General features: G+C 37.3%; 1 protein-coding gene across 10 annotated transcripts in view; it reads right to left on the bottom strand.

Annotated features, from left to right (window-relative positions):
• Positions 1-22,228, bottom strand: part of ZNF644 (zinc finger protein 644) — a 77,335-nt gene that overhangs the window by 14,695 nt on the left and 40,412 nt on the right. For 4 of the 10 annotated variants that reach the window (XM_021404173.1, XM_021404172.1, XM_021404181.1 and 1 more), the window contains exons 2-6: positions 16,047-16,102; positions 5,128-5,233; positions 1,889-3,935; positions 911-1,466; positions 113-718 (exon numbers count right to left, since the gene is read on the bottom strand). In XM_021404173.1, the coding sequence (XP_021259848.1) occupies positions 113-718; positions 911-1,466; positions 1,889-3,904 (3,178 nt within the window). In that variant the 5' untranslated portion in view covers positions 3,905-3,935; positions 5,128-5,233; positions 16,047-16,102. Of the gene's footprint in view, positions 1-112; positions 719-910; positions 1,467-1,888; positions 3,936-5,127; positions 5,234-14,303; positions 14,352-16,046; positions 16,103-16,321; positions 21,019-22,228 lie in introns of those variants that run through there. The other 6 variants (XM_021404180.1, XM_021404178.1, XM_021404175.1 and 3 more) reach the window with 5 other exon arrangements.

The following is a 22,228-nucleotide window of genomic DNA, read 5'->3' as shown; positions in this document are numbered from 1 at the left end:
CAAGAATTAAATGATCAAAATCCCAAATAAAATCCTCTGCACTTGTACATTTTCTGTGAATTAAAACATTTGTTTGGAAATGCTGTCAAGACAGCAAGAAACACCTTCTTACCTGACTGCATAGTCAAGTCCATTTTTTGTGGCTGATACATCAATGGACTGTCTTCATTTAATGGAAGAACACATTTCTGAACAAACCTCTTTCTCGCAGTTTGATTATGAATCTTTTGAGAAGAAATACCAGGATTCCTTTCTTCTCCTAACCTTTTATTTTTCAGAAGTTCTATCAGTGTAAGTGACTGACTTTTTTTTTCATTATGTAGTACTGCTTTTGTTTCATCACATTCATTTAGGAAACTCAGCCCTTCTTCCTCTGATGCAGACACAGATATATCTTCAGTCTTTAGGCCATTATGGTATGCTTCGAGAGGTATAACATTCTGAGATAAAAAGTCATCATTTGATGCAAATTTCTGAGCAACAAAAGGTCTGGGAATAACACGGCGACTATTCAAAGCCTTTAGTATTTTTTCATACTTCTCTTCATTTTGCATCATCTCATTCAAAACACAGATCGGAGACTTGTGTGCGTCCCACTTGGTTTTGCCAAGCCTCTTCAGGTGTCCTCGCACATGATTTGACAATCCAATTTTAGTATCAAACCAGCCTCCGCAAAGCTGACACGTGTGCTCAGAGGAAGTTTCAGATTTCTCAATTGCTACAAAGAAAATAATTTTCATGTATTTTGACAATTATGAACTGTTAAATATTACAATAGCAAATCACAAGGACGAAGAGAGGCTTTACAACAAAATAAAGCAAGTCTTGTTTAGTGCTCAATTTAGTGCACTTTGTCCCCTCTACACCAAAACTTAAAAAAAAACAATAAGCAAATTAAAAAAACACATACCTTTTCTAACACGTTTAACAGGAGTTCCTGTTCCAGTTCTTTTAAAATGTTGCATTTTGTCACTTGTTGCTATCTGTTCTGGTGAAACAACATGACGGGCTTCATAGCTTAATCCAGCTCTGTGAAGATGTCCTCTGACGTGGTTGGACAATCCAACACCTGTTTCAAATGTTGCTGGGCAGTATGGGCAGGACTTCTTTTCAAGTGACAAATCAGTCCAATGGAAAACTGAATTATGCTTTGGCAATGCTGATCCTACATTTTCTAAATTCTGTGCATCATGCAAATCATGCAGGAAGTTACTACTCTCAGCATCTTCATAATACTCAAAATAAAAGCCATCATTCTGCTCATAACTAAGTGAAGATTTATCACCAGCTTCATGATCTTCCATTTTACCTTTGAATATGGGGAATAGGCTTACATGCTCCTGATTAATGTCACTGTAAGATTCATCCTCCACAGACCGCGTAGTGTAATCACACAGTTCAGCATTATCCCATGAACTTTCGTCCTCTGTTTCATAGCTGTCTTTTTTTTCAGCAGAGTTAAGTTTCTGTAAAACAACAACAGCCATTTTATGCAGAAAATCTGAACAGCAATCCAAACCATTTCCTGTAACAGTGCCATCCCTCCTTAACCACTCTTATTATAGTTACATACTTATTATCTTTATAGCCTTCTGCTCTTTTGCAATCAAGATTATTTGAATCCATGACAAAAAATTATTATGGATGCTATTTGATGAAGAAAATAAATGTAAAGGACTCACAGAGATGGACTCTTAAACATAAAGGATAAGAGTCAGTATATTTTTTAATCATTGTAGTTTTCATGTTTAGGTCTACATAAATAATTACTGCTTGTTTTGACACCAGCTTTCTGCATTGCTGCTTGATGAATACTTTAAAATTTCTGGTCACTGCTATTTCTAATCAAAAGGGTCTTGTCTGGAGAATTTAGATTGCACACACTTACAGATGACTGTGAAACGCTTTTCCGAGCCTTCTGTATCCTGTAGGGTCTCTTGTGAAGTTTTCCGAAGTTACTGGACTGTGAAGTAGAGCCAAATGATCGTTTTACATCTTGTTTTAAAACCGAGTTCTTTGGAAACGTAGAAGATTGTTTGATCAACTGTTTTGTCCTGCCACCAAAATCTAAAGATTCTTCTATTATGCTGCCTTTTCTTTTTTCTAGTCTAAGATGGCTACCAAAGGGATCAATGCAAGATGCTGGATGCAAATATTCCATATGTTTTTTTAAAATGCTTCTAGCTGAAGTTGTAAATGGACACATCTTACACACGTACGTTGATGACTTTTTTGAGGATCCTAAATATGGATCTTTCATGGATGCCTTCTTCTGTGACTTCCTCTGGGACATGTCATTACCAATAACAGAACACTTGACTACTGCTCCATGAGCAATCCCTCGATGGCATTCAAGTTCATTTTCTGTCACAGCCATGAAATTGCATTCCTCACAGCAATAGTATCTTTTATCTTTTTCATGGGTCTTTGCATGTTGCACAAATGTTTTGGGACAATTGGTACCAAATACACACTGCGGGCACTGTAACCGTGCACTCCTACCCTCATCCTGAAGCTCTTTCAGCTCACGGATTTCTTCCATCAGTTTCTGTCTTCTTTCTTGGTGAATTATCATGTGTTTAAGAAGTGAATTACGATCTCTAAATGTCCTTCCACATTCCCTACACGCATAGGGCCTGGGGACATTGAGATGTCGGAAATGACTGTTCCCATCTAAATGGTACATCATATGCCTATGCAGATGTTTCTTCTCCCTGAAATTCACATTGCACTTTGTACAGGGATAAAATGATGGTTCATCAGTACTGAAGGTAGATGGTGATTCAGAGTCATTCTGTTCACATTTACTTTTTAAAGTATTGGAAAGAAAAGTGCTACTGTGAACAGGAGAAGCATCCTCTGCACAGCTACCGGTGGGACTATAAATGAGCTGCTGGATAGCATCAACAGCTTCCAGCTCTTCATCTGTGGATTCAGGCTTTACTTTACTCAATGAGTATTTCTGAGGTTCTACTATTTGTAGCTCCTCATTCTGTTCTAAGAAGTCAACGGTTAGCAGTTTTGATTTACTAGGAATATAAGTAGTATCACCAAAACAGTCTTCAGTATAGCGTGTTATTTTACTAACATCCATTTTTCTTTTTCTCTTTTTTTCTAAACCTACTTTACAGTGAATGGGAGACTTCTCTATTGTTTCTTCATTTGTCATAAGAAACTGTATAAACTCTTTTTGTGGATCCCAGCTGGGTTCACATCCCGATCTGAAACCACCTGTACCTGAGGAAATGCCTGTTAATGCATCGACACAATCGTCTTTTACCAGTAAATTTTTATCATCCTCACAAACTTCTACTTGGCCTACTAAAGTGCTGTCTACACTATTTCCTACTGATTTCTGTGAATCACAACCAACTGAAGCAGAGGTAGGTAGATTTTTAATGGAATGAGTCATATTCTTAGCATGTGCTACATCAGGTAACAAAAATAAAACTTGGTGCTGATTTGAATTTTCTGTTGTACTCTTTGCAGGCAGCTGGAGATCATGAACCACTGTCAAAGTAGAGCAGGAATCTGTATGATGACCTACAGGCTGTCCAGTGGTTAGTGAAACACTGCCTTTATTCATAATGGAAGTTTTTGTTGAGGTGGAGTGTGAAACTGGTCCATTAACAGCAGTTCCTCTAGACAAGATAAAGTTTTCACTAGAAACAGTAGGAGCACCAGTGTGTATAAATAGAGAAGTCTGGCCTCCACTTAAGGCTTTTTCAGATCTGTCCCTGGATAGCTCCTCAGGTAGAGTCAATGTATTGTTCTTCTGAAACAATGTGTCACTCTCTTCTGATTCAGGAATGCCACCTTCTTCCTCAGACATGAAATCACATAGGATTTCTTCTTCTTCTTCTTTAGCACCAGTGACTTCAGTATTTATCTCTATATCATCCATTTTGCTGGTCTGTCCATTAAGTACATTTATACTAAAAAAAAAAAAAAGGCAAGAAAGAAATCAGACAATCAGAAAAAAAAAGAATGGCAATTTTAATTTACAATTTTCTCTTGGACCATGCTTCTTCACACTGTAATCAGAATGCTTTGAATAAAAAAAAAATTTAACAAGCTCAAGACATGTTAAAAAAAATTAATCAATAAAGGAACCAAAAACTGTACACATTTTTGTTTTGCTATCTCAGTCCAAAAAAAGTCGCAACACCTACACGCATGATGGAAAAAAATACAATTGACAAAAACTGTGCAAATGCATTCTATGTGTATATTAACTTGAACATACTGTTTATCCTTAATTCCTTTCTTAAAGTAAAACAAGTAAGGAGTTAAGGTTATCCAGACATTCACTATGGTCATTTTAGTGATTTTTTTAAAATTATTTTTTAAATATAATTCCCTTTGAGACCTAGGAAATACATGAAAATAATTGTTACATATCTCAAGGTATCACTTTTTTCAAAGCGCTTGTATACAGTTGACATGATGATACACAGAAGTTTGTGGTGTCTTTACTTTGGTATTAATAGAGAATATATCTAACTAGGCCAATTTTGGACATGTAATTACTGATAGAAACATAACAAAGGATCAAATTCACTGAAGAAATGAAATGTTTTCCCATTATCTTCTTAAAAAAGAGCTCTCCTTGATTTAAGACAAATACATAAAGCGGATCCTGCTGATGTTCTGACCCCATTTGAAATGGTAAGCAAATAAAACAGAATTTTCTTAAAGGTGGAAAAAAAAATAAGCACTCAGAAAAATATTTAATTGGGATTTATCTACCTAATGAAATCACCATGTTGAATTCAGTGTATGACAATAATAGTATCTACTAGTACAGAGAATGCTACATATTAATTTTTCATGTGTGTTAAGTATGTCTTTCTACAAGCAATTTTCATTTACACACAAAATAATCTACCCAATGCTTACTGAGCACAGAGAAGTTTCCTACGTATGGGTCTTGAGAACACCGTAAGCATAAGGCATTAGAACATCCATCTAAGATGTAGAAACATTTATCTGTTTTATAGAAAACACATTGTTTTACCCTTGAATAGTACTTTCATATTTCAGGGGATTTGTGTCTGCCATCACATACTCAGTTTCAGACATTAATTAGCATTTTGAATAAAGAGTTCTGTTAAAAGGAGTCATTACCTAGACTCTTTGAATTACGGTGTTATAACTCACAACAAATGTCCATGGCTCCTTGCAATGGTCCTTCATCAAAATCAAGGAAGACCACGCTTGACATCCTTTTTTCCTAAGGGTAAAAAACAAGCTGTTTAAAGGACACTGATTTCATCTTTATACATCGTGCACTAAAATTAATTCAGAACTATTATTTTTTTCAATTCAACATCGTGATACCTGTCCGTGTAATTCAAAGCTAGCCAGAGCCTCATGAAACTCTGTGCTCTTCAAATCAGCAAAATGACACAATAATCTAATCTCCTTAAAGTTTCTAAAAAACAAACCTCAATATACTATGACTTTTTTCTTAACCATTTTGAAGAAAAATGAACTGTATATGTAGTACAAATATAGTGAAAAAAACTTTTTTACAGCAGGAAGTTAAAAAAGTGTTTTCTTTGCTACCCAGCTACTGATCTACTCAATTTAGCAATGTATCTATACTCACATCAGCTGTATGACAAATGCCTAATGCATACAAAACGACTATATTTACTACACTCCTTATAATATATCCTAATGCATACGTTCAACTTGATGGTCCAGATATCTGTCTTCACTTCTTAGATTTCTGAGTTTCTTTGCTGTTTTCAGATGAGTCAGTTTCTACACAACACAAACTTTCAATAACATCATATTCAAAGTATCATCCTTAAATGGTGATAATGCACCACCCAGCAGGAGGCTTTACAACCTAAACACAAGTTAGGAAAGGGTAGTACAAACATGCACTAAAAATCAATAGCACAAAAATCAAAGAGAGGAAAGCTCCAAAGACACAGAACTGCTCGAATGATTTTATTACTGAACAGCATAAGTGCCATTTAATATTAGGCAGCAGACTATAAAAATGTTCACAGAAAGTTTAGAAGAAATAAAGTAAGTCAGCTCTTCCTGAAAGATGTGCATTTTCTTCACTCTCTTACTGCAGATGTAAACAAGTGCATGCTCAGTCAATTTCAGAGCCTACATCAGCTTTTCTCAACAGGAAGCAAAGTTGCTAACAAAGTGGTAAATTCAGTGTTAATGAGTGGCTTCACCGTTACCACCTCCGAGGTAAAAACCTTCTACTTTCCAAGTTCTACCCATCTGTTGTGGTGTTAGAGGTTCAGAGGAAGAACAGACGCTTCCCATTTAAAGCAACCCTGCTGGTACCCCCCAAACAGCAGGGAGGCTGACTGAGAACATGGAGACTGCAGCCCTCATTATCAAATGGCTCCTGAAAACTTTTCACAGGTTTACAGGGTGAAGGCAAAATCATGTTGCTCCATATACAAAAACTATGTGCATTATTGTTAAAATCTGAGTTAAAGCAAGGAGAGGGCACAATACAATCACCTCAAAGTTGAGGATCCCTTCAGAACTATCATGAACAATAATCCAAAATCTTACATCATGCAATCTCATAAGAGACTCCTTTCCATACTGTGTATTTAAGGAGTTTGTGAACTATCCCATATGGATACGATTAGAAGACATCTATGGTAATACAACAGTCCCTACAGATTTCAGGCTTTGAATTAAGCCTTAGCTGCTTACCATATCGATAATACTGCTGTTACACTTTAATAATTTTCTACTTATTATCACATTTTCCCAGCTATCAGGCTGGTACAATCCACTATTAGGTGTGCAGGACAACAACAAGAGAGTTGGCGTTTTTAACAGAGTATTTTTTAAAAAACATGAAACACATTCTTAGATTTGTGAGTATTGTGACAATAGGGAGCCAAAATGAAGTACTCTACATGTAGGAATTTGCTCAATAACAACGATTCTACCCAATGCCATTACTTTTGGGAAGAACATTATTATTATTATTTAACTTGTGCTATTCAGGAAGCATGATACCCAGACTGAAATACTACATAATTCTGAACAACCTGGAAAAAAAAGAAAATCAATCATTGAAACAACAATGATTCAATGAAGAGTATACAATAATCTCTGCATATTTCCACCACAGTTTAATAAGTATCCCTTTCTATATCACATTGGAAATACACATTGTACTAACTCTGTCAAAATATATGGTAATTAATCCTTAGAGTACTTGAAACATAAACATTGAGATTAAACTTCAAATTTAATACTGCAAATAGGCTTGCCCCATCCTCTACCAGGGCAACGCAGTTAATTTTTTATTTAAGGACATATACACAGAACATGAGCGCAAAACAGCAGCACTCTGAAAACCTACCCAAGTATCCACAGTTCTAGGCACATTCCTTGGAAACACCTTGTTTGAAAGACCAAAATTCTATTCAACTATTTTAGCTAAACCTAGAATGAATGTGGCATAGTTAACAGTGTTATTCCTGACTTAGGTGATACACTGTTTATTATAGTAGCATTATTTCATTGTCAAAAGTAGAAAACCACCAATTATTTAGCCAACTAAGCCTAATTCCAACTGATTTAATTAAGTCCTTTTAAATTTACATATTCGTTTTCTAAATATTATTTTTATCCATAAAATATCAGTTTCAAATCATAATTAGTTCTGCAGATATGAATGCCTGTGGCCAGATACTCTAAGCGTTAAAAAAGTGTAAGGTCAGATCTGTCTTCAAGTTGACAGATCATCATTTAAATGCCTTAAGCTAATCTTATAGTCACAAAAATCTTGAACATCAGTATTTTTGCAAACTATCAGCACTTGCTATAACACCCTTACTACACTACATCTTGAGGTTACTACAGAAGAAATGAGGTGATAATTGCATATTAACATAATTATTCGGTAATCCCTCTCAGCAAGCTTCCCAGGTCACTCAGTAATTCAGATTAGATGCAACCTTCCTGTCATCAAATCTATGCTGTCCACTTTCTGTTCATTAAGAATTCTTTTTGATAGGAATCTACTTAATTCCATTGTTCTATGTACATTATTAATTGTATTTATTTCAAGTAGGTTTATGACATTTCCAAGCTGCTATTTCATAATGACAACCTTTGCTATGTAGCAGCATCACATACCCAAAGCCTGACAACCACAGAACAAACCAGTGATACACTTTGCCTTTGCCAAGCTTGTTTGCAAATTCAGCCGTTGAAAATACATTTTCCACAGCACAGACAGACTGCTTACTCATAAACTGCCATGCTGAGCTTTGAAATCTACAAATTCATCTAAATATTTCCGGGAATTTTTAACTTCTGCAGTGAACAGAGAGCTTGCTTAGCATGCACCGCCCAGCACCATCAGTACTGCCCTTCCACACCTCTACACACAAGTGTATGGTCAGTAATATAACTACAGTCTGAGCAGTTCCACTGAAAACTAAACCAATTCTGATGTGCAGCTGGCTACGTGAAAGCCCAAATATCAGAAAGCTCTCTTACCTAGTTGGGCTCCCATATTAAGAGTGATTTTCAAAGCAGTAAGAAAATTCACTGATACAAAACTATGAAAAATAAAAAAGTTACTGCCCAGTGACTACAGTACTACAAATGTTCTTTTTTTTTTTAATTTTAAAAGTACAAAGATTGTTCCCAATTCTTTAAAATGGCAACAAGAAGAAAGGAAGTAAACCAAAATGGGAAATTTTCACCAAGCTGTCATATTTCTGTAGAAAAAGTTGACCAAAGAGAAGCTTACATAGGAGTCTTTTATAATTATACAAGCTAGCATAAGATCAACACGATTTGGGGAGAAAAAATGCAACCGTCATTGCTCAGCAACGGAAAATTCACCATCAGCTGTCACCAGCTAGACAACTTTACCACAAACTTTACCTGTATTTCAAATAAAAAAACCAAAGCATTTCCAATATAGAATATGGGAAAGGAAAGAGTACTTTCTTAGGAGTATGTTAATTACTAATTTGAAGTTTTAGGATTCTCTAAGCAACAGAAGGACAATAAGACTACCAAAATTTTTAAGAATTTAAGTCTAAAGAGATTTCTTCCTGGCTAAATGAACAATTAAGTTCAGATCTTCCAGGAAAAGCAAGACAGCGTTTCTACTAATCTATCAACTTACAAAAAAAAAAAAAAAAGTCTGTCATTTCATTAAGATCTGTCATGGCTTTATGATTTTTGGTTATTGGTATTCCACATCATAACATCATGTAGTGAATGTACCTGGTTCTCAGAAGAGAAGGACTACTACATTCCCCAGGGTACTTTGCTCCTCTGTTACCACTTCCAGCCAGAGGGAAAAGATAAAAACTTGCAGATCATGAGACCTTGTCCCTTCTTTCCGCCCGTCTCTCGTCCTGGCAGCACCTCGCTCCTCAGCCGTCTTATCATCAGTAGTGTAAGGCCTACCTTGATTTTGGGACATTCTCTCTCTCTGTATTGGATTTATCAGCTTAAATTGTAATTATATTGTATTATAGTGCGTTGTTTGCATTCCGATATTTTATTTAGTAAATTAGTTTGTTTCTCCTCAGATTGTTGCCGCTGTTCTTTGCTCTCAGGGCCATCTCCTTACGCTTTTTTCTCTTTTCCCTTTTCCCAGGGCGTGGGCCCGTGGGTCCCCGTCCCACTCGTCACGGAACTGGGCCGAACGCCCGTAAACCGTTGACAAGATCATAATTAGGAGCGCCAAACTTGAAGGCACTTATTTTCTGGAATTTTATTTACCTGAAACTTTGCAGTTAACAAAACAGCTTCTTTGAAAGCCACATATCAGGTAGTTAGAAAAAAAATGCCAGAATTCTATAAACATGATTTCTGGTCTAGATTGTGTAAGAGTGATTCTTAAACATCTCACATCTGCAAGGCAACAATTCACAACCAAGTCAAGACTGTCTTACAATTCAGAAATCATAGAAGAAAACACTGTTACTGCCATCAACCAGTCTTAATCTTATTTCTCTAATATTGATTTGCTTGAGAAAACATACCAATTTGTCACAATGGGGTACATCATGGTAAAATCCAATACTGAAATAAATAAAATAAATGACAATACAATTAATGTGTCAAAAGAATCAGATGTATGACTTTCAAAAATATTATTCTAGTTTTATGTGCTAATGCAGCCATTTAAGATGATCTAATTGGCACAGACTTTTCAAAGATACTTCTAGAAGATTCCTAGCCAGTACAAAATCAAGCCTTTGAATCCTGAATGGAAACCCTATAGGCTTCCATAACTCCCCACAGCATTGACAGCCCTATCTGTACAGGACAGACAAGTTCTTAAGTCCTCACATTCCTGCATCTCTGTCTAGTTTGTGTTTTTAGAAGTACAAAAAAGCTTGAAATGGCATTGCCCACAGTTTCTACTAGAGATGAGAACTACAGTCAAACTACTTGGTTTTTCCAAGATGGACACAGATAAGGTAATAACTAACACCATAACAGGAGCACACACAGAACTTAGAAAAATACAGACAATGTGGTGTGATAATACCATTTCACCAGACAACTGTTGCCCTCCACAGTTTCACATGCACAGATAAATTACTGTGGTCAGATGGTAGTGCGGGATCCTTGTCTCCCCACACCTCCCCGCAAGCTGTCAAAAATTTTGGGGTTGTGATGAGTGGTGTGAAGCCTAGTTGGTGGCCATTAACTAGTGCTGCACTCTGGGGTCAATACTGGGTCCAACACTGCTTGACATCTTTGTAAGAGAAGGGGCAGAATGAAAGCTCAAGAAAGTCTACTGTTTAGCCTAGAGAAGAGAAGGCTTGGGGCCAGATCTCATCCATATGTACAAATATCTGAAGGAAGAGTGTGAAAAGGCAGAGCTGTACTCCTTTCAGCAGTGTCCACTCTTCAGTGGTATTCAGTGATAGAAAAGACATACAGGAACGTGTGAGTTTCCACCTGAAGATGGCATATTCTCAAGCCAGGCAGAACACACTCACAGCAGAACTGTACTTTGACATCCCTCTCTTCCAGTGTTCCTGTTTTCCAGAATTCTCTCACTAAATAATCTTGTTATTCTCAAATTTATAAACATGCATTTTCCAAGTTCTAACTCATTTTCAATTAACATTTCTATTACTTAGGACTTGCCACAACTACTACCTTTTCACAGGATGAACCCCTCTCCCAGCTCACAATTTGCTTAGATGGCTTCTTGGCATGTTACACCTCAGAGGGGCCTAAGGAAGCTGGATTCTCGTTGTCAGCTTTTCAGACAATGTAAGAAAAGTATTTCCTCATCATGAAATCTACTTCCATCAGTTATGGCTATAGTCACAGCGAGTGAGGAATTTCACACAGAGAACATGTTTAAGAAAGTACATGCGTTCTTACAGGCGCTGGTACCACTACTAGAGTTCTTGTACGGGGAAAAAAATAAATAAAAGTTCTGCCGTCATTGCAGAAGATTTCAGCTTGCAGAGAAGAGAAAGCAGTCTCAACATGTAGCCATACACTGTCAAATTACTTGGGTATACACTGGAATTAAGCCTTTCTTAGCAGCAAAGCCTATTTAAATGACTCCTGCCTTCCTCCACTCCTCCACATCCCTTCTTTTAGTTTATCAACAAATTCCTTACCTAGTTTAACAGGCTGGCACACTTGCAGCTGACCTGGCACAACTGGCAGGCAGAAACTAAGAGTAAGGGCATGAACTCAGATTAGTTCTGTTGACAGAGAAATCAAATGGGGGAATTATTTCCTAATGTTTTTTATCAATAAATAAATGTAAAAGTGCAGAGAAAATTTCAGACGGCAAGAAAGAAGTTTTTGTCATTTCCTTATTTGCCTGCAAAAGATAACATTATAAAGAACACTACTATGAAACTAATGTTATCCTCTAAAATTATTTGAAGTATACTATTAAAACTAAGTAAAACACTAGAAATAAATGCTGTGATAATTCAGCTGGGGAACATTAAATAATACATCTTCTGAGAATACTATTATCATGAGAAATTATCTTTAAATACATATATATGATAGCTAGATTTTCCATGGAGACATACAAAAGCAAATCCTTTCAGTCGGTTAAATAAGAAGTATTTCCACTTCTAAAGTGCATCAGCGACTTTTAGGAAACTTAACACAAGACTGCTCCCCTTTAAACTGCAGCTCTACAGAACCAAAGCATTTATCCGCTCAGAAAAAAAGTCCTTTCAAAGCCAAGTAGTGCCACCAAGTGGTGGTGAGATTCCATATGCAAACGTAGTTTCTCCACATGTAGATAGCACAGAACTAAAAACATTCCCCAGCCATCAAATAAGTGACTGAAGGCATACCAAGGAAAAGACTTCAAACTAATCAAAGCAGAACTACATATTTTTAATAGTCAAATCCATAACTGACTTTCAATTTAAAACAAAAGGTTTTCCTACAATTAGGTGTTTTTGTTCAGACACCTTTTGCGAGCAGTAGCTAAAGAACTTTGCCTTCCACTACAAATAGAGTAGGTATCAGCAAACCAACTAATAATATTTTCCATAACTCTATGCAAATCCCCAATGATTAAAACTGCACAGTCACAGAGGTCTTATTCTCACTGTGCTCTCAAAACTCAGTGAGAGTTTTGAGAGTTTTGAACGTGAGTTCAGTAACTGAAGTAACAAAAAGCAAAACAACCAAACAACAGAATAAAGCAAAGCAAAAATGCACAATCAAGAAACTTTTAGCACAGAAACATCCAGCGTTTTCTTTGAATAATTTGCTTAATATATATACATTTGCTAGCATGTAGAGATCACAACCAGACTAGGAAGGGTTTTAGAAATCAGGTTCATCTAACTATTTTTGACAGAAATATTTCCCAAATTCATCAACCTGATACTGTTAGTTATCTGTGCCACCTATTCCTGGGATGTCACTCCTAAAGATCAGAGGTGAGAACTTGCACAACACTGCCACAGATTTACAGTGCAACTTTTTTTTTTTAAAGAAGACATTAAAACAGTTTAACTCAATTTTAATGGAACACATCTTAGAACATGATACACTCTACAACTCTGGGAAAACTCTGACCTCATTTCCCATTGCAATGAAAAAAAGTATTATTTTTTTTTCCCCCTCTCCATTATGTTCTGAGAGGTATCCAGCAATTCATGATGCTTTTTACTTTCTTTGGCTGATAATCATTTGCTGCGCATATTTTAGTAGTATCACAAATTCTAAGATCATGCCTTCTGCTGATGTAGAGACTTCCTAAAGCATGCTATATTTCCCAATTACTAAATGACTTCCTCAAGTCAACACTCTGCTTTTACTCACTTGCAAACAACCCTACAGTAATAAATGACATTCAGTGCCATCCACTCATCATCACCAGCAAACTGGTTCTGATCAACTACTATATTCTTTCAGCGATCAAAGGTAAAAAAGCTAGCAAGATGGTAAATAACAGTGTTAAATAAGGCAAAAAATATCCTGTGCCCTTTCAGGTTAAGAAAAAAAAATCTGTCCATTTGGAGAATGTTGTCATCCTTACTAATGAACATATGAAATTGTTTTTAGAAGACTTGTAGCTGTATAACACTGTGCATAACCAGATGAACAGACAAAAATGCAAGTGGTAAGAAATGTTAAGTCACTCCCCCTAATAACTGAGGTTTTTTTAAGTCATTACCATAAATAAAACTCACTTTATGCAACCAAAATAATCTGAACAGAAACATGAAAATTGTGTAAGATTCCTGCCTGACCAAAAGAAGCATAAATCAGACACGGACAAATTTATCCTGAGCTTCTATACATATAACCTATCCTTCTTCAACATCTGTGGTGCTATTATTCATTTCTTATATTTTACGTAAAGCAACATTAAATATATTCAAGATGGCTTTGGGAAATAAGTCCTGTTTTGCCAGCTATCTCAAATACTTAAAAATTGATCTCATGTCACAAACCATTACAGTGGAATTCAGCACAACTACCCTCTGCAACCCTTCCTGTTATATGGAAGTGTAATCAACTATACTATTAGCATATTGAGACCAAGATTACTTTTCTTACATTTCCCCCATGCTCAAAAGAAGATACAAAAGAAGATAGGTCCTCCTATGGAGCTCAGAAAGTGCAGCCTCGAACTTGGAAAACCTAAGAACAAAGACTACATTTACCCTAATAAAGTACATTCATTGTTTTTAAATAGTTTCTTACTTATGTACTTTTAACTGACAATAGGTTTTTTTGATTTCCCTAAAGTCAAGATGGCATACTATTTACATTTGCAATTAGCAAAGCAAAACCCCAAATTCATTACTCACCAAGAAAACCTGTACAGAAAGCACTTTCTGTCATCAGGAAATATATTCCTGTCAAGAGTACAAGATGTTTGAGTGAATCATTAAATCACATTTTCAACTAGTGCTTCAAGTGATGTAAGCTTACATGAAAGGCCTCCACTGAGTTGTGCGATTTAAATTCACTGGTCAGAAGTCTACAAGATGCTGCAGTCAGTACACTCGTAGGTGGAGACAGAAGACATAGGCAAGTACAGGTTGTTTGCATATTTCTATCAGAACCTCAAGATCTCCTCCAAGCAGTAACAGTACCAATCAAACACCATTATGCTGTTTCCGTGAAGTCTTTCAATTTTTATCTGTCCTCTTGTTGTGTATAGAAGAGTGCAGGCTTTCTCCTCAGAGATCAGCTTAATTTTATTACACACAGCTAACCACCATCAAGATGAAAGGTCTTTGGAATTTTGTTCAGATTTCATGCTTGAAGAATGCACTCAGTTACATACATGTTATACCCTTCTCAACTAACTTGCTGTATTTAAACTAAAAATGAGATACCATATGAATTAAAGAGACAGACCATGAACTAAGTATTAAAAGTATAAGAAGGCACAAGGAATAATCTAAACCTTACAGTGAAATCAAGCCACCTCCCTAGCCAGGACCCTTTCATTTTAAATCCAACCTCAGATTAAGAAAAGTATTCCTTCTGCAGCTGTATTTATTCCTTTTCTCAAGCAGCTCATTCCATATATCTGCAAAGTCAGGCAAAGACTCTAAATATTCCTCTCTGTGTACTACATCATAGCTTCTAAATTGTTGTAGATCAGAAGACTACTCATGATGTAAGCCCTGAATCAGTTATATGTAATACAAAGGAACAACACTGGCCAAGATGGCTGTTTCCAGTGTTCCACTAAGTGTTCTGTTAAAGTTGGTACCTTGCAACTGGGAACGGTAGCTCTGAAAGTCTTAGCATAGCAGAAGATCCAAACAGAGCAGGTCATGTCTACTATAAAAAGTACATACCACATTTTTTAAATTTACACTAAGTCTACACATTAATCAGACTAGAAATGAAAAAAGCCCATATGAGCAAGCAGGAACTCCCTCTCACCTGTTCAAAATACTGAGCTAAATTCTAAGATAGCTAAGAAATGCTGAAGTAATGATTTTTTTTCCCCTAAACTGACAGTTTGCAATTGCAAATGGACATCAGATTCTACAGCAGATTTTCATAGACTTTCTCTTACAAATATCTCCACAAAGGGTTCCTTCCTAAGGACAGGACAGAGGAAAAAAAAAAAAAAAGAATTTCATAATTAAAAAAATTGAAATATTGTTCAGGTAGCTGGCCAATTTCCCACATGGTTATTTATTAATAAAATAAGTGAAAGTTTAACACAGTCCTTTGACAATGCAAAGTACATTTTCAATACTTAGAAACCAGGTAGATAATAAGTAGAGAATGAAATTCATCTTAAGTACTCATAATTCTTGTTCTCAACAGCTAACAGAATGCCATGATAGCTTTTTGACCGCAATAGTTTGCAGAAAAAAAACCAACCATAACTGTTATCAAAAATTTAACTACTGGGGGAGGAGGAAGGGTTTTCCTCTTTTGGAAAGAGGAATAAATGCATACATAAATTTCAGCAATCAAGATGCAAGTTGCAATACAATTCATTTTTTCACTGACTCCTTTTCTGATTGCTTAGCAGTTTGTGCTAATGGATTCAAGGAATCTGGGAGAAAAATTCCACTCACCTTTGTATGTTTTTTTTGCATTAAGCTCTGAGATCCACTTCCACATTAAAACAAACCTGCAAAATAAAGCATGAATTTACTGTACAGCTGTCATCATTTTCTGCTTGTGTTCTACAATATCAGTCAAGAAAAAAGCAAAACACATCAGTGAGAAATCTGTATGTATTCTAGGTTGGAAATGCCAAAATTTGAGTAGTTTTCTCTTAAATACATGTGACTTTCAAATAACAGATCTTGGTACCAATCTATCAAGAAACCATATAAGGTATACATACACCATTAAACTAAGAACGGCGGAGAAAAGTTGCACAAGAGAAGTTCCGCATTTTCTGCTAGTGCTTTCAAACTCAGCTACTTTATGTTCCTTGAACAGAGAACAAAGCATAGAGAGTAAATGGTTAGAAATCAAAGTTTTTCTGACCTTCATAAAAACAATCAACGTTCCTGAAATTAAGTGTTGGAAGGCTTTAATACATGGTCTTACCAATTCTTCATTTTTCCTTTGAAAAAGTTAACTATAATTTTAAGGCTAGCTGGACCATTTTAAAATCATCACCTACTTTGCTTTCATATAGGTTGATTAATACCAGATCAACTGCTCTATTTTCAGTTTTGCTTATGATTCTTCAAAAGAACTACATAAGGAAACTTATCACTTCCTAGTTGGAGGTACCAGACTACATGAAAAATGGAAGAGACTGAAAGTTACTGAAGCTGTATAAAACAAGAATGCATCGAGGTACAGCATCTCTGCAGAACTGGTTACTACCAGTGCAGACAAGGAGAATATAGCTTTACAGCACAAGACACTCATCTCTAGACTAAACTCATGAATCCATCACCAGAATTAATTCTGAAAGAGATATGTGTCCTCACATACTGCCTAGGATTCCTCTCCTAACTTGGTTCACACGTGGCAGCTTTTTTGAATCTTAGTTCCCCAGTCAGCCTCTGTCGCAAAGCCATCTGTCTGAAATACAAAGGCAGAGAGTAAGGAAAGAGACGTCTGCCAAGTCTTTGTAGGCAATATAAACCAGCAGAAGACAAGTCTCCAAGCTCCTTCCGCAAGCCACAGGATCACTTCTTAATTACCACATAAAACTCTAACCTTTCTGCCATATTATTGAAAAGATACATTCCTTTCTCAAATACGTCATACTCCTCCCCCAAAAATAGTAATAATAAAAAAATTCAAGTTTATAAAGAGATAATTCCCGTGCCTAGAGAAGCAGAAGCATTGTTTTCAAACAGCAGTGAAGCCCTTCTAAATGTAACAGAAGGCTCAGTAGCAAGTACAGTTAAAAACTCACAAAATAAACCTTGCATGCATGAAGAGCCAAAACGCCTTTCAGAAAAGGGGAAGGAGGTTTATGCAGCTTCACACTACCAAGCACTAAGATCAGCGCTAAAACAGGCATCTCAGAAAGCCTGTGTAGTTTGGCTGGCGAGAGTCAGTCCCAGCCTAACATATTTCCCACTGCAAGCAATTTTTCTATACAAAGATCCTGCCACCTGGCAAACTCATCTCACCGTTGCAACAATCCTCTTATCTTCTGAAAACTGCAACTGGTCTATCACTAGCAATAACTGTTCTCCACACAGTTTTAATCATTTCTTATTCAACTGCACAGCACCTCTGCACCACAGGACCAAGCCCAGACAGCTGGACACAGTAACTCAGCAGGCACAGCCCACGCCATGCTGCTGCAGCTTTTGCATGGCAACACCTTACATCGGACCAAGCACTTTGTATTGCTGCATAAAATGGCAAACCTTCTCCTTCGTTGCCTACCTGGAGATGATCTACTCCTTTGACAAAGATTCAATACAAGTACTCTTGAATGTAAGTACTTTTTTGGCTCACAGGGAGCTCATAAGAGTACACTTAGAAAAAACGCGGGGTTATCATTTATCTACATCTGGCACAGAGGGAAAGAGGAGGGAAGAGAGAAAACAGACCATCACAATGAGGATACTGTCCAGCTGAAGGGCAGGTGCCAGAAGTTTCACCAGGAAGCAAACTGCAGAAGGACTGATGGGCTGGCCACCACAGCCCGCTGCTTTTCTGCAGGCCCTTTAAAGCTTAACTCCCCTGTTAAGGATTTAGTAACCACTGTACTTAGAGCCCTGCCACATGGCCGACAGCACTGCAGTGGCACACACACGTTTTGAGGCAGGTAAGCAACCTGCAGTGGGACTCACCAGCTGTAGCCTAGATGACTGACAGCACTGAGACTCACTGTGCTTAAAGCAACCAAACCCGCACTGCCCAGCCAACACTTCCCCATCGAAGGTCCTTCTGCTGTCAAGGAGGACTCCTCTCACTACAGCACAAACAGCCCAATCTTAACAGCTACTTCTCATTTCAAGGGTGTTGACATTTGAAATAACTGAGCACCTGGAATTCTTTCCCAGCAGATCCAAGAGAGGTAGCTCCCCAGGGTCCCTGAGGGAAAGGCAAAGATTTCAAAATCACAAATGTTTTACCTCTGATTTTTTTTGTCTTAATTCCCATTATCAGGAAAGCAGCTGTAAAGAAAGTGGCTCTCCACCACCAGGTAACAAAGATAGGGCCCAAGGAGACTCTGAAGCCAGTGAGAATATTGTGCTCACCTCGAGGCCTCACCAAGGAGGGGAGTGGCCCACAGCAGTGAAAGGGCCACTGCACAAATGCTGTGCTTCTGACCACTGATACACTGCCAGCCTGTTCTGTACGGGCTGAGAAGGGGCAGCAGGAAGCACCCAGCACAGGCAAAGACAGACAATACCTCACAGGCACGCCAATAATACCAAAGAAAAACAGGTGGACTTCAATGTGGAGAAGCTCAAGCAAATCTCACTAATCAGTAAATACGACCTAAGGCTGGTGCATTGCCAGTGCTGATCACCTAAACCAGTGGAAAAAACAACAACAACAAAACAACAGCGTATCAATGCTGCTGCTTTTAATACACCACATGAAACAGCCCAAAGCAGGCACAAGAAGTTCTCCAGTCTGTACGCAATGACCCAAACACATACACAGATACTGCCCAGGCAAGCACAGTCACTCAAGCACGTGTGAGCTACAGAGAGTCAGAAGGTTCTCAAAAAGCACCTGAGGAATAAGTTAAAAATACACAAGCTACAAAATTGTTAGATGACCACACTACAGCCGTTAAAAAATTGTAATCTTTATGACTAGCTGGAGATCAGCTACAAAAGCTTCCTTACTATTGCTTTTCAAAGCAAACAACTACAGCTGCTATTTCAAAATTCAGGTTCATAAAGAATAATTAAGGCAACCATTTTCCCAAGTGTAAGTAGAGCAGAAAATATTTTACCCACGACTCCTGCGTCAAGCTTACAGTCATTCACAATACACAGTTTGTATTAAGACAATTCATCTGAGTTCAAATCTGATTTAATTTACAAAATTTGCCCAACCCCTCCTCTGGTCATTACAATTACACCTTATTTTCAGATTAAATACACTTTTGTTCACTTTCTGTTTAAGTTATTAGCATCCTGTTTTCAATAATGAAGTACCTTCTACAACATGCTCCTTTCAGGGGAAGACCTTTGAAGTACACCTTCGCAATCTAGTGTTCAAGGAACTTTTACAGTAATCCTGCTAAGACTTTTGATGCACTTATCTACCACAGTCCTTATTTTTAATAGAAAAACCCTAACAGACCTGCAACAACCGGTACTTCTACATCTATCTGGGAAAAGACCCTTAACTCTTTCCAGCCAGCACTTTCTCCTGGAATAGTTGTGGTCAGGAACATAACTGAGAGAAGCGCACTTTTTTTGTTTTAAAGCAAAAGTTCCAATGCAATACAAAACTAGCTTTTTGCCTTCACAGCTGATTTTGATTACAGGGGGATGCAAGGAAGACAAAGGAACAAAGGCAAGAATAAACTGTAGCAACTGCTTTTTTTGGTTGGTGTAAGCTGGGGCTGAACAGCTCATTTCAGCAGCTTAATGCAAAAACACAGCACCAGCCTTGCACCTGTGGTCTTAACCTCAAGCACTTCCTGAGATTAAGGAAATGTATTCATTTGGTTGAGAGTGACAGATACATTCATTATGACACTGCCGTCCCAGCATCAAGATATGTTAAATTGAAACACGGGGGAGAGAAGGCACAGTGGAAGGGCAGAAGTTTCCTTCTACTGTCTGACGCAGATCTGGAAGTCTTCCACAAATCCACGGAAATCTAGTAAGTCTAACGTGGCAGATAAGAAAAAGCTCCTCAAGGAGCCCAGAAGCTCCCACTAGCATGGTCACCCACAAATACCAAGCACAAAATAATTTTAAATGAAGACTGATAAAGAAAAGAACTTCACCTCTGAATCTGTCATTACAGCTGAATACTCACTGAATACCAACCTAGACTGCCTATTTTCCAACAAGTCATCAGAAATTGCCTCGTCTGTACAAAATGTAGCTGCCTGCTCTCTGGTAGAAGGGATTTTGATGTTTTTTTGATACATGTTAAAACATTCAGCACCCACAAACATACAAAACTACCATTCAGTTTAGGTTAACAACCATTCAGCCTATGTTCAATAATTGCTTGAACTTCAACACGTTCTTCTCGAAAACCACAAAATTCATTCCCGTTGAGAATTTGCAGAAGTTATCTCAACCTGTGCTATTCCAACTTTAATCAACCGAATTACAAATGCCACAATCAATTTTACCAAAGTTAAACTTAAAAAAGGAGAAATAACGATCACTGTTCTCACAATAGCTATTGCAAAGCAGTATTTACATACAGCTACCATACTGAACCCATTATCTGAAGAATTATCCAGAAGTAAAATTAAGCCAAAACCTAACGCTTCACAACCTACAAAGAATTAAGCCTTTTTACTGGAGATGCTTCTGCCTTTAAAGTGCCTTCAGTGACTGAAAGAATGAGCAAGCAAGGGACTGAAATAGAGAAGACTGTCTGCAGCATTTTCCATCTCCTGCTAGATTTTGAGTTATATAAGAAAAAACAGTTAAAAAAACAACTTACAGTTCTTCCTTTGTCTATCCACCACAGTAAAAAGCACATGCACAGCTCCCAAAGCTGTGGTGGGGCTTTCACATGGAACTGTTGATCTCATTTTTCTACTGAGAAGAAGTTTTGCTTTTCGACAACACCCCATATGGGATGGTGAAGCACTTCAAGGAGAAGTATGACAGCTCAGAAGATGAACACAACTGATGATACTTCAGAGGGAAGCTGTTTCAGACCAAACAAGCAGATTACAAGTAGATGAATGTAACATCAATTGGACTACCACAGCGGGAAAAAAGTTGTCAGAGAGAATAACCTGAGTCAAGAAAAAAGAGCTTGTGTTTTATCATCAGTCAAGTCAAATGACAAATTTAATTTTTATTTCAAAAATCTCTATTACTTAAATAAGAAAATAAAAGGAAAAGCCCTCAGAGGGAAAAATATTCTAGGTAGACTGGGGTTTGGACTAATGGAACAACTATCAGTTAAAAAGGTTACTTTTCATCTCCATCTCTAAATAGACAGAAGTAAGCATTTAAAGATGCATACAACAAGCACACAGACAGGATGGAAAGATATCTGCAGAGAAGCAAGCAGACATGAGCAAAAAGCAGATATATTTAAGAGCTGTCTGCTTTCAACACATATTATCCAGTAAGCAAATATATAATAACCAACAAATTCCAGCATCATAGAAACAAACTGAAGCATTAGTTTAAAGAACTTCTGGATTTTAAGAAAGAGTATTAACATATTGTTGGTAAAGGTCACTTCTCACTGCAGCTTCCCCACCAGCTAAGGTTAGCTGCAATATCCTAAATACTGTTGATATTCAGTCCATCAATATTCAGCTAAACCAAATGGCACCCCTCACAACGATAGTTGTCATAATACATACAATAAGCTGCAGAGCAACAATTCCCCTTCTTTCTGAAACGCTTCTCTACCAGTTTAAACTACAAATCAATATATCATTCGCGTAACAGACATCCGTAGATTTTCTGTCACCCTTTGGTCCACTTACCCTGACCACATGAACTAGCTTTTGATTTCCTGCCATTATATACCTTGAACATAACAGCTTCTCTCGAACAGAAAAAGCCTAAAGCAGTGTGACATCATCTCTCTGATTCACTCCACATAACTGACACTGCACATAACCTTGGCATCCATCCTTGACATTGAATAC

This window comes from Numida meleagris, chromosome 7 (assembly GCF_002078875.1).
Source record: "Numida meleagris isolate 19003 breed g44 Domestic line chromosome 7, NumMel1.0, whole genome shotgun sequence".
Taxonomy (NCBI): Eukaryota; Metazoa; Chordata; class Aves; order Galliformes; family Numididae; genus Numida; species Numida meleagris.
Note: the sequence above shows the minus strand (reverse complement) of the source record. Positions and strands in the feature narration are given on the sequence as shown.